Consider the following 12,768-nt stretch of genomic DNA (forward strand, 5'->3'; position numbering starts at 1 on the left):
CATCAAGATCTGCCTGAGGTATAAAACGAAGTCCAGATCTATTTTCAGAATGTCCATTGCCTTTTACTCTCACTAGGAACACATCAGCTAGAAGGTCATTTAAAAGGTCGGTAGTCCTGTGAGCACAGCTGAAGCATGGAGCATAGACTTGCATCATCCTTTTGCATATGAGTTTTCCTTACAAAGTCTTGCCTGTGAAACTAAACAGTTTTTAATGTGTGGCGGTGCTGTCAGGAGTCAGTCTAAAGGCTGGAGAGATGGCTCAGTGGTTAAGAGCGCTTGCTGCTCTTGCAGAGGACCTGAGTCACATTCCCGGCACATACGTCAGATGTCTCGCACTGCCTGTAACTCCAGCTTCAGGAGTGTGACACGCTCTTCTGGCCTCTCTAGCTGTCTGCACACATGCATACATATCTATAATATTTAAAAGCCAGTGTATATTGGAAATTCAAGTCATTACATTAGTTTCTAAGGTTACAACCAAAAATCACATGAGGCTGAGTAGTTAGATTCAATACATCATTTTTTTTTAAGGTATATGTTCTAAGCTAGGATTAGAAATAAAGCATTTTTTTGTGGTGGTACTGAGAATTAAAGCCAGAATTTTTATCTTAGGAGAAAGTATTCTACACCCTGAGCTATATTCCCAATCTGAGAATAAATCCCTTTAAAAGTAAATATTTGTAATCAGAAAGTTTTTGTGTCTCTATGAAAGGTGCATGCATGCTAGTCTTGTGGGGAAGAAAAACCTATTTATACTGCCAGTCTTGTACCCTGAAATGGGGGGTGGGGTGGCTACATCTTGGCAGTCTGGGGAGGTTTAGTAGTGGGATCCTCACTTGGTACTTGAGAAAGTCATCTTAGAAAAGCTAGTTGGTTCATTCAAGATCTCACAGCTAGTGCTTGCGTAAGATTGCAGTCCAGCTCTGTCTCTCTCCTGCATCTGGGGGCCAGCTGTGTAGATGTGGTGTGGTGTGTATGCCTTATGAGATGCTATACTCCATTGGTGGGACATGACTCACCCAAAGAGTTGCCAGGATGACAGTTGACCTCAGAAATGTTCCTTTGCTGGTCTCCAATATTTTGAAGTAAATCTCAGTATGTCATTTTGAAAGTTCTTTCAGATTCAGTCCACAGCCTGCCTCATCAGCCCACACCCTAGTGCAAGAGGCAGAGGCTCTGTGGAGTGCTCTGATGACAGGCTGGAAGCTAAGGGATGGGATTGTTGGCACCAGGTGCCTGGCTGGTGCACAGTGACAGTGCATACTGCTCCTTAGTCCCCTCAGAGCTCAGCCCTTCATCTGGAGTTATCCTAAAAGCTGATCATGAGAGCAAGTTAAATCGAGCCACTTTTGCTTCATACATTTGTAAAATACAATCTATTTCATGTCACAGAAGAATTCATCATGAAGTCACTATAGTCGTGTAAATGTTCGCCTACACTACTTTTGGGGGGCTGGTTCTCTGAGGCATTTAAAAGGCATACAGAGTGCTCCCAGTCTGAATGTAGAGGGCTACTTTACATAGTCTTGTGCCTCTCCCTGCTGAGGCCAGGATCACAGGCCCAGCCGTGTACCTAGTTCTTTGGAGATGCTGAGGATTACACCCAGGGCTGCCTGTGTGCTAGGCAAGAGCTCCAGTTTAGCTACACCCCTGCCCCACCTCCTGTTTTTTCATTTGAGACAGAGTCTGGTACTTTGTCTTAGGCTATGGCCTCAAATTCATTTTCCCTCAGCCTGTAGGGCTGTGATTATGGACATGATAAATAGATGGCAGGTGTGGTGCTTTGTTTTGCAAATGAGATCTCAAAAAAATTATAACCACCATGGATTTGTTTAAAAAGCAGTAGCTCTCCTTTCCTGGATACCTAATGAACTGAGTTCACTCCCTGGGACCCATTCGTTGGTTAAAGGCGAAGCTTCCTGAAAGTTGTCCTCTGACTGCCACACAGGCACATGCACACACACACGCCTCAAATGAATTTTATTAACGTAGAAACAAAAACTGTAAGCTTACACCACATTCTTAGCCATTGTTGATAATAAATGAATAAGGGGCAGCGTATTCATCTGTGACTGTTTGCTGCTGGCATTGGGGTGTCATTATTGAGGAGATAAGAGAAAAGAGAGAGAAGAAAAGAGTGGTACAAAGAGACGGAGGGGGAGAGGGAAGAGAAGCAGAGAGAAGGAGGCAAAGAGAGTGGGAACCAAATATCTGCATTATGTAGTGAGGGGCGGGGTCTCTGTCCCTGGCCTGGAGACTTTGGGGGAGGGGGCAGGGTGTCCTAGGCACACACTGCAGCAGGTAGAGACCAAAGGATGTCTGAAGCCAAACACTCACTTTCCTATGATAAAACATCTTCACAGAAGCAGTGTAAGGGAGCAGGATTATTTAACTCATAATCAAGGATAGAATCTGCCATGGCAAAGAAGTGGTGGTGGCAGAAACTTAAGGCAGCTGGTCACGTGACATCCACGGCAGAGAAGCGGATGGTGGCTGTTGCTGCTCATCTCACTGTATCCTTTTATGCAGTTAGGAGCCCACAGGCATGAGCAGAGACCTATAGTACCTCTTAGGTGATTCTAGATTCTGTCGCATTGACAGTCCTAACCACCATAGCCATTTAGATGCTGTGTCTTGGAAGGCCTTTAAAAGTTCCTTTCCCATACTGTACATAGACCTATAATGAACAGTAGGCATTAGTGAATCATTCTAGGAGAACACAATAAAATTATAGTTTTCAGTGCAGTCTAGAAAACTGAGAAATTTATAAAAAAAGAGAAGGAATGCCTCATGTAGTTCCAGCTAACACCGTCCCTATTAAAATTTCAGTGCATCTCCTCTCAGAATCTTTTTGAGAAGTTCATACATGTATACCATGTTTTGATCAAATCCTCCTCCTCCCCTTTCCTCCAGTCCCTCACCCTCACCCACGCTCTTCAAAATTCCTGTGCCCTGAGTCCACGCGGTGCTGCCCATGCACAGCCGTCTGCAGGAGCCTGCGTGGTCTCCAGGACCCACATTCCTCAGGGAAGCTGACCCCTCTCCCGCAGCCATGAGTCGCCAACAGCTCCTCACGCCAGGCGTGGAAGTTCACAGCTGCCCCCACATCGGTGCTGGGCTTCTGTCTGCCCTATTTTGTGCAGGTCTTGTTCATGCAGACAAGGTCATTGTGGTTCCTGTGTGAGGCTGCCTGGTATAGCCAGACAACTTCCAGTATGTTTTATGCAGTTTTAGCCCAATATGTTTGCGTTTTTAACTCAAAGCTTTATGAAAAACCCATCTGTGCTGTTGATTGTATAACATAAAGGGAAAACAAGCAATGGGCAATGCTTTTGCCCATACAAAACTTTGTGTAACAAGATTTTTTTTCAATGCTGATATCAAACCCACAGTCTTGCGCATGCTCTGTAGTTACCACATGAGCCATGCCTTGGTCCCAGAAGGAAGCTGGTTAATGTTCTCAAGATTGTGTCTTATTATATAGCCAAGGTTGGCCTCAAGCTGGCGAGCAGCCTGTTTCAGCCTTCTGAGGGCTGAGATTCCAGGCGTACATCACCACAGTTGGTAGGAAATACTTTCTTAAAAAGTTAACTTTGGTGGTTAAGTTGGCTGCCTAGCCTGGCCCAAGTTTAATCCTTAGGACCCACATGACAGAAGGACAGAACTCTCACAGGTCCCCTCCTCTTCTTCCCTCCTTCCCTCCCCCTTCCTTTTCCCCTTCTTCATCCCCCCTCACACATACAAAGTATAATAAAACACTTATTTTCATTTGTCTATATCTTACCTGCTGTCAGCATTTTTTTAGTATAACTGTAGTAAAGATCCCAAAGACATGCATTAGGGAGTGTGTGTGTGTGTGTGTGTGTGTGTCTGTCTGTCTGTCTGTCTGTCTGTCTGTCTGTCTGTCTCTGTGTGGCTCTGTCTGTATCACGCTCTTTCTCTGTGTGATGTGTATGTGTGTGTATATCTGTTGTCTGTGTGTCTCTGTCTCTGTGTGAGAAGGAACTGTGTGTGTGTGTGTGTGTGTGTGTGTGTGTGTGTGTGTGTGTGTGTCCAGTTTTTTTTACTCTGCACTTTGTTTTTGAGGTCCTTCACTTAGAAATAGAACTGATTAACTTGAGGAATTGAAACCAAGGTTATTTTGTCACTTGTCCAGGGACCTTCCTGTGACACTTACTGAAAGTTGATCTTTCCCCCTCAGAATCACCACCCTATCCTAATAACAGCCTGTAATTATAGTTTTTATATTCTACATGCTACTCTGAGCCCTGTGGTGTAGAGCCTGTGTCTTAATAATACTTATATCCCTAGTGTCGTCAGCAGCTGTGTAAACCACAGATAAAGCTACATGGAAAGGTATAAGTAAGTACAGTAGTGATGACGTATTGCTAGCAGGGCCACTGATGCACATGAGTACTCGGGATGGCTCTCGAGGTCAGAGCCAGTCTGAACTACATGATGAGACACTGTCTCAAAAAGAAATGTATTTTCTGACCTTTTGTTGCAATATGATACATAGAACATGATACATAGATACCATGTATCTATCTTAAAGTGTACATCTCAGTGGCGTTAAAAACATTAACATAGCTTCAGGAAGGTGTAGATAGTGTTGTGCAGTATCGCGTGCAACAAGTCCTAAGTGCGGTCATCCTTATTCCCATTACAAGTCCACATGGGGATGCTTTAGGTATAATTTGAAAATGGCCACTCTGCGAGTGACAGGATCAAAAAAATTTTACATGCAAATTAAAGTGTCAGTGAGAGTGCTGCTTTTCCCATCTCTCCTCCCTCTCCATCTCTCTTTTGGTTGTTTTGGTTTTTTGAGACAGAGTTTCCCTGTGTAGCTCTGGCTGTCCTAGAACTTGCTCTATAGACCAGGCTGGCCTGTCACTCAGAGATTTGCCTGCCCCTGCCTCCTGAGTGCTGGGATTAAAGGTGTGCACCACCAATGCCTGGCTTGCTTCTTTACTCTAGTATAAAGATATATCTTCCCAGGAGTGGAGGTTCTTATCCAAGATAACCAGTTTCCAGATTCTCCGTACCTGAAAAAGGGAATTTGTTATCAAAACAAACAAACAAAAAACTTGATGAGCATTCATTAGAAATAAGTAGTCTTTTTGCATTTTTCTATATGTAGACATCCAGTTAGATCAGCACCATTTGTTGAAGATGCTATCATTTTTCCATTGTATGATTTTGGCTTTTTTGTCAAAAATCAAGTGTCTGTAGGTGTGTGGATTTATTTCTGGGTCTTTGATTCAATTCTATTGATCCACCTGTCTGTCTCTGTGCCAGTACCTTGCAGTTTTTATTACTATTACAAGTACAGCTTGAGATCAGGAATGGAGAGACCTCCAGAAGATCTTTATTGTACAAGATTGTCTCAGCTATTGTCAGGGTGTTCTTCCAAATGAAGTTGAGAATTATTCTTTCAAGTTCTGTAAAAAAAAAAAGTGTTGGTATTTTGATGGAAATTGCATTGAATCTGTAGATGCTTTTGGCAAGATGGATATTTTTACTATATTAATCCTACTGATCCATGAGCATGGGAGATCTTTCCTTCTGATATCTTCTCCAATTTCTTTCTTCAAAGACTTGAAGGGTTTTCTTCTTCTTCTTCTTCTTCTTCTTCTTCTTCTTCTTCTTCTTCTTCTTCTTCTTCTTCTTCTTTGTACAAGTCTTTCACTTTCTTGGTTAGAGTTACACCAAGATACTTTGGTTGTTTTGTTGTTGTTTTGTTTTGTTTTGTGTGTGTGTGTGTGTGTGTGTGTGTGTGTGTGTGTAGGATGTTGTTTCCCTAATTTCTTTCTCAGCCCTTTTGTCCTTTGTATAAAGGAGGGCTACTGACTTTTTTTTTAGTTTATTTTGTATTCAGCCACTTTGCTGAAGGTGTTTATCAGCCTCAGCACAAACTCAAGTCCACGTGGATCAAAGACCTCAACATAAAACCAGAGACACTTAAGTCTGTTAGAATAAAAAGTGGGGAAGAGCCTTGAATTCACTGGTACAGGAGACACCTTCCTGGAACAGAACACCAATAGCTCAGGCTATAAGATCAACAATTAATAAATGGGACCTCATGAAACTGAAAAGCTTTGGTAAGGCAAAGGACACTGTCAACAGAACAAAATGACAGCCTACAGACTAGGAAGAGGTCTTCACCAACCGTACATCTGACAAAGGGCTAATATCAGAAATATATAAAGGACTCAAGAAGTTAAACACCACAAACCAAATAACCCAATTAAAAAATGGGGGTACCAACCAAGGAACATGCGCAGAGAAGATATAGACACCTCCTCAGATGTAATAGATAGGCAGCATAGTCTCCATGTGAATCCCATATTATTGGGAGTAGAGGCTGCCTCTGACATTGACTCTGTTGCCCACTTCTTGATCTCTTCCAATGGTGGGGAAGACTTGCCAGGAGAGAGAGGAAAAGGATGCAGACAGTCCACTTGAGAAGTGCTACTCTCGGGTCAGATGACTTGATAGGAAGTCTCCTTCTTTCTGTGGACTAGTGTAGGTGAGAGGGAAAGAGGAAGAGATGCTAGCAATGCGGTGAGACAGGAATAGGCTAGAATCAGAATATAAAGTGAATACATTTTAAAATAAATATAATAAAAATGAATTTGTAAAATAAAAAAAAAATGGGGGTACTGATCTCTACAGAGAATGCCCAGCAGAGGAATATTGAATGGCTGAGAAACACTTAAAAGAAATGCTCAACATCCTTAGCCATCAGGGAAATGCAAATCAAAATGACTCTGAGATCCCATCTTACACCCATCAGAATGGCTAGGATAAAAAACTCAAGTGACAGCACATGCTGTCTAGGATATGGAGAAAGGGGAACACTCCTCCATTGCTGATGGGAGTGTAAAATTGTACAACCACTTTGGAAATCAATCTGGTACTTTCTCTGAAAATTGAGAACAGCTACACCTCAAGACCCAACTACACCACTCCTGGGAATATACCTAAAAGATGCTCTATCATACAAAGACATTTGTTCAGCTATGTTCGCAGCAGTGTTATTTGTAATAGCCAGAAACTGGAAACAACCTAGATGTTTCCCAACTGAAAAATGGATAAAGAAACTGTGGTTCATCTACATAATGGAATACTTTCAGCTATCAAAAACAAGGACATCATAAAATTTGCAGACAAATAGATGGAGTTGAAAAAGATCATCCTGAGTGAAGTAACCCAAAGTAGAAGGACACACATGGTATATACTCACTTATAAGCTGGTAGTAGCCATATAATACAGGATAACCATACTTCAATGGACAGACCTAATGAGGACCCTAAGGAGGATGCTTAATTCTCATTCAGAAAGGCAAACAGAATAAATACTGGAAGCAGATGAAGAGAGGGTACAGGACTGGAGCCTACCATAGACGTCCTCTGAAAGACTCCATCCAGCAGGGGATTGAAGCAGAAGCCAAGTCTCACAGCCAAACTTTGGGCAGAGTGCAAGGAGTCTTATCGAAGAATGAGATAATAGAAGGACCCAGAAGGGACAGGAGCTCCACAAGACCCACAGAGGCAACAAATCTGGGTCCAGGGGGCCCAGCAGAGACTGATGCACCAAACAAAGCCATGCATGGAGAAGACTTAGGCCCTCTGCTCAGATGCAGCCAATAGGCAGCTCAGCCTCCCATAGGGGTCCCCTAATAAGAGGAGCAGGGCCTGTCCCTGCCATGGACTCTGTTGCCTGGACGTTGATCACTTAACTCTGCCAGGGTACCTTACCAGGCCACAGACTAAGAGGATACAAGCAGTCCTGATGGGACCTGATAGCTGGGGTCAGTTGGTAGGGGAGAAGGGCTTCCCCCTCTCTGAGGACTAGGGGTGGGGCATAGGGGGAGAAGAAGGAGAGAGGGTGGGGCAGGGAGGAGACAAGGGAGGAGCTACAGTTGAGGTGTAAGTGAATACATTTTAAAAAAGAAATTAAAAAAAGAAATAAGTAATCTTGAAGCAGCATGTGCATGCCTACCTGGGTCTGCGCCAGGTCCTCTGCATATATGTTACATCTTTCAGCTTAGAACTTTTATGGGACTCCTGAGTGTGGATGAGTGAGTCTGGTTCTTAGGCCTGCTCTGGGAGATCTTTTCCTTCTGTTCCGTTTCCTTTTTCAGCCTTGTCTTACTATATTTTACTTTGTCGTCTTTGGTTGTTATCTCCTGGAACCCATTCTTTTCTAATGAGAGACAGAAAGGGGGTGGATCTGGAGGGGAGGGCAGATGGGGAGGAACTGGAAGTGTAGAGAGATGGAGAAAGTAATCAGAATATATTGTATGAGAAAAGTTGGGGTTTTGTTTGTTTCTTTTAATTTTCAAGACAGAGTTTCTCTGTAGCCCTGGCTGTCCTGGAACTTGCTTTGTAGATTAGGCTGGAATTGACCTCAAAGAGAACCTCTTGCCTCTGCCTCCCAAGTGCTGGGATTAAAAGCATGTGCATCCACCATTCAGCAAGAATCTATTGTCAGTAAAAGGAAAAAACACGCATTTATTTATTCATTTACTAAATAGCGTTTTGCTATATAGTTATAGCTGACTTGGACCCTGCTACGTAGACTAGGCTGGCCTCAAACTTGTGGCAATCTTTTTGCCTTGACCTTCAGTGTTGGGATTGCAAGTATACAGCACTATACCCAGCAAAAATAAGTATAGTCTTGGAGTGACCTATCCCATGGACCATGCGGTTATCTGCTCTTTGTCTCTCCTTCTCTATGGTTTGTTTTAAGTTAGTTCATTTGTTTGTTTGTTTTGAGATAGTTTCACTGTGTGTTTGTCAGGGATGCCCTTGAACTTATACCTCATGTTTTGGTCTCCCATTTCTGGGATTACAAATATATACCACACCTGGCTTGCATATGCTTTTCATAATCTGGGCACACTGACTAAAAAAGTGTTTCTGGAAAGCTTTTCTGTGGTAGGAAGTCAGTTTCCTTATAACATATTTTTCTTGTTGAAAGGGTTGATAGAATTGCGTAACTGTTGCACGTCAGTGTCTTGTCCTTGCGTTCTGAGTTGTTTCACTCTCAGCTAGCCCACCCTTTCTCCTTATCCACTGAAGTGTGTTCTTAAGGGGCTCTGACAGGAATGGGGACTGAAGGGCAGGAAGGAGGAAGCGGATCTTTCTCACTGCTGTTTTCCCTTGTGTTCACATTTCCAGTTGTATCTGGTAAGCAAAGGTACGCTAGAAAAGAAAGGCTGAAGGGCCGGCTCAGCCGTTAGGAGGACGTGCTGTGCCTGCGGTCACTTCCCAGCCTCACCTCAGGTGCCCACAAGTGCCTGTAACCCCAGCTCCAGGGACTTCTGACGCCTCTGCACTCACATGCGCATACCTACATAACCAAAGATAAAATAAACCTTAAAAAAATAATAGGAGATGGCTCACTTGGCAAAGTGCCTGTGGTGCAAGGACTCAGACGTGTAAACCTAGGTGTGGCAGTGCACATCTGTAACCCTGGCACTGGCAAGAAACAGGGCCTGGAGCTCACTGGCCATGCAGTCGAGAGACCCTGTCTGAAAAACTAAGTTGGAAAGGATAGAGAAAGACACCCTACATCAGCCTCTGGTCTTCATACATGAGCACATACATGACATGTACATACACACAAAAATACTTACATGAAAACACTGCACTCAAACTAGTACAACCACTTTGGAAAGCTATCTGGCGCTTTCTCAGAAAAATGGGAATAGGGCTTCCTCAAGACCCAGCTATTCCACTCCTTGGAATATACCCAGAAGATGCACTACCACACAACAGGGACATATGCTCAACCATGTTCATAGCTGCCTTATTCATAATAGCCAGAACTTGGAAACAACCTACGTGTCCCTCAGTAGAAGAATGGATAAAGAAACTGTGGTACATCTACACTATGGAATACTACTCAGCTATTAAAAACAAGGAATTTCCAAAATTTGTGGACAAATGGATTGAACTAGAAATTGTCATAATGAGTGAGTTCACACAGAAGCAAAAAGAGTTAAATGGTATATACTCACTTATATCGAGACACTAGTCCAAGTTGTACGTCCCCTTGAAAAACTGTACCTACCAGGAAAGTGGGTAAGAGGGGAGGACATCCTATTGAGACTTTAGTTGTGAGAAGCCTGGGAGAATGAGGAAATAGAAGGATCCAGCGGGTCCTGGAAAACTACGGGCGAGTCTTGGCCCTGGGGTCCTCCGCAAACTATGGTAACAGCCAAGGAAAATACAGGCAGTAAACCTCGAACCCCTACCCAGAGTAGCCGATGGACAGGACATTCTCCACTGTTGAGTGGAGAAGGAGATCTGACTTTCACACAAACTCTGGTGCCCCATATTTGATCATGTCCCTTGGATGGAGATGCCTGGTGGCACTCAGAGGAAGGACAATAGGTCACCAAGGAGAGACTTGATACCCTATGAGCATATACAGGGGAGGAGGTCCCCCTCAGACACAGACATAGGGGAGGGGAGTAGGGGGGAAGTGGGAGGAAGGGAGGAATGGGAGGATACAAGGGATGGGCTAACAACTGAGATGTAATATGAATAAATTAATTTAAAAAAAAAAAGAAAACACTGCACTCAAAATAAGAATAAAAGACAACCAGTGGCTTTGCCTTGAACTGTCAACAGTCAATGTGAATTTAGGTTTTCTGGATTTAAGATAGTGATTTTGGTTTGTTTGTTTGTTTGTTTTTGTTTTTTTAATGGGTTTCTCTCTGTGTGTAGCCCTGGCTGTCCTGGAACTCATTTTGGCTGAGTTATGATTGAGGAAGATATATAAGTAAACTTAAATAAAAACACTAAAAATTGGCTTTACAGTCCTGATACATTCTTAAGTTGTTTTCTTTTGTTTTCAATGCAGGTTGCTCTCAAGGAAGTGGTATCTTACATTACACTCACGGAGACAGTCAGCAAACTCACCTGCTAAAGCAAGGTAAGGGTGACGCACACGGGCGCGCTGTGCTCTCCTCCTAGCCCAGCTCACATGCGCCTCTGTAAATGTGCAGGGAGAAGCTCTGTGGGCTCCGGCCTCGGCAGTGGGAAGCGCCCTAGTCAGGAGGAGGACACACAGAGTGTCGGTCCCAAAGTCCAGCGACAGAGCAGTAACTGACACGGTAAATTCTTGGGTTTTCTTCTTCCCCGCTTTCAGAGTATATAATTGATTTCCAAGTGAGGACTGATATATAATTGATTTCCAAGTGAGGACTGATCTGTCGTCCAGCACATGAGCAGTTGTTACAAATGCAGCTGATGAGTAGCCAGGAGAGAAGCCATGCACTTGGAGCCATGCTCCTGAGCCCACTGTGTTGTCAACTTAAAAAGCTTGTGGTTCTGAGGAAGACACGGATCTCATAAGATAGAATTACAAGTCCCAAACTAGGAGCCTCCTTGTTTTAATAACCTTATCATGATTCCTCTCAAGCCTTCCCCAAAACTTCACTGTAAATATTTATAGTTAAGGAGGGAAGGGTTTGAGACCAGGTCTCACTGTGAGGTGCAGGCTACCCGTGAACTCACACACAGCCTCACGCTTGCAGCAATCCTTCCGCATCATCCTCACAAATGCTAGGATTCTCAAACACAGTGTGCTCTGCTGATGCTTTCTTTCACCGTCTGTTGTGCTGCTTATAAAACATAATTCATTAATTTTTAAGCAAAGCTGGGCCTTTTTTGGAAGAAGTAAAGCTAATGCCTACATCAAGTTCAATTCAATTTGTGATACTGTTTTGTGACTTAATAAGAAAAATATTTACATCCTGCTTTTTGCCAGTTTTTAAAGGTTTTTCATGTTTGGTTATCCTAACTGTTTATAGTACCACTTAGTTTTGTGACAACCTAATTATCCATTTCTTGAACTTAAAGTCAGTAAATGCTCAGCAGTTTTTTATTGCTTACCTCTTTGCAGTGAAGTTTTACTTGTCTTTTCCCTCTTTAAATCACAGAAAGCATGCAGGAGGAGTACTGCCGCAGCTGAGATTGGTGGGAAAGTCAGTACTTTTCATTTCAATTATTTAAAAATGTCATTCATTCATTCATGGAAAAGAGTTACATTTCGAACCTATTCTGATAACATTTCTGTGGTTTTAAACTTTTTAACGAATGTCACTTAGGACAAGTGGTGATTTGTATATAACGAACTTGGTAAAAGATTTGCTTAATGTAAATACAGTCACAGTTAGTATAGACTCATCGGTATATTTTTGATAATTTTTCATGTATGGTAAAAGTTAAAGTTAACAGATATTCTGATACAAAACTCAAAAGCTTTGAGAGTCATTGCAGGAAAATGGGAAGTTTTTAGACTTTCTTAAAAGATTTTGTTAACATTTTAGGACACATTTTCTTGACATCATCGTTTGACCTAATTTTGCAGCCTTTGATAATGCTCTAGAAAATATGTGTAATCAAAATGTGTATGCCTCTGTCAGCGTGAACAGTCTGTGTTAAGCCTCATGTACAGCTGCTGGATTCACACTGTGGATTGTGCTGAATTTACAGCTCAAGTGACTTGTTATTAAAGTATATGCAAATATGGAGCCTTGTGTACTTGGTGTTCATTTCTAGATGGTGTTTGTCCTTGGTAAGAGAACTGTTGTGTGAAGTGTAATTACAGAGAATAGACTGCAAATAATAGAAACCACATGTCGCTATTTTGAATGAGAGAATAGATACTATCAATCTAGCAAAGTGGTATTTTTCACAGTTATCTAGAAGAAAGATTTCAAACGTGGTTGATTTGTTTTCACATAA

The 12,768-nt window shown here is 42.6% G+C and overlaps 1 protein-coding gene across 2 annotated transcripts in view; it reads left to right on the forward strand.

Annotated features, from left to right (window-relative positions):
* CRY1 (cryptochrome circadian regulator 1) overlaps window positions 1-12,554 on the forward strand; it is a 61,036-nt gene extending 48,482 nt beyond the window's left edge. For both annotated transcript variants that reach the window (XM_084794362.1, XM_084794361.1), the window contains exons 11-13: window positions 10,880-10,951; window positions 11,025-11,132; window positions 11,961-12,554. In XM_084794362.1, coding sequence (XP_084650488.1) covers window positions 10,880-10,951; window positions 11,025-11,128 — 176 coding nt within the window. In that variant the 3' untranslated portion in view covers window positions 11,129-11,132; window positions 11,961-12,554. The remainder of the gene's footprint in view (window positions 1-10,879; window positions 10,952-11,024; window positions 11,133-11,960) is intronic.
* The last annotated feature ends 214 nt before the right edge of the window (window positions 12,555-12,768 follow it).

This window comes from Acomys minous (assembly GCF_964271855.1).
Source record: "Acomys minous genome assembly, chromosome: 9".
NCBI classification, from domain to species: Eukaryota; Metazoa; Chordata; class Mammalia; order Rodentia; family Muridae; genus Acomys; species Acomys minous.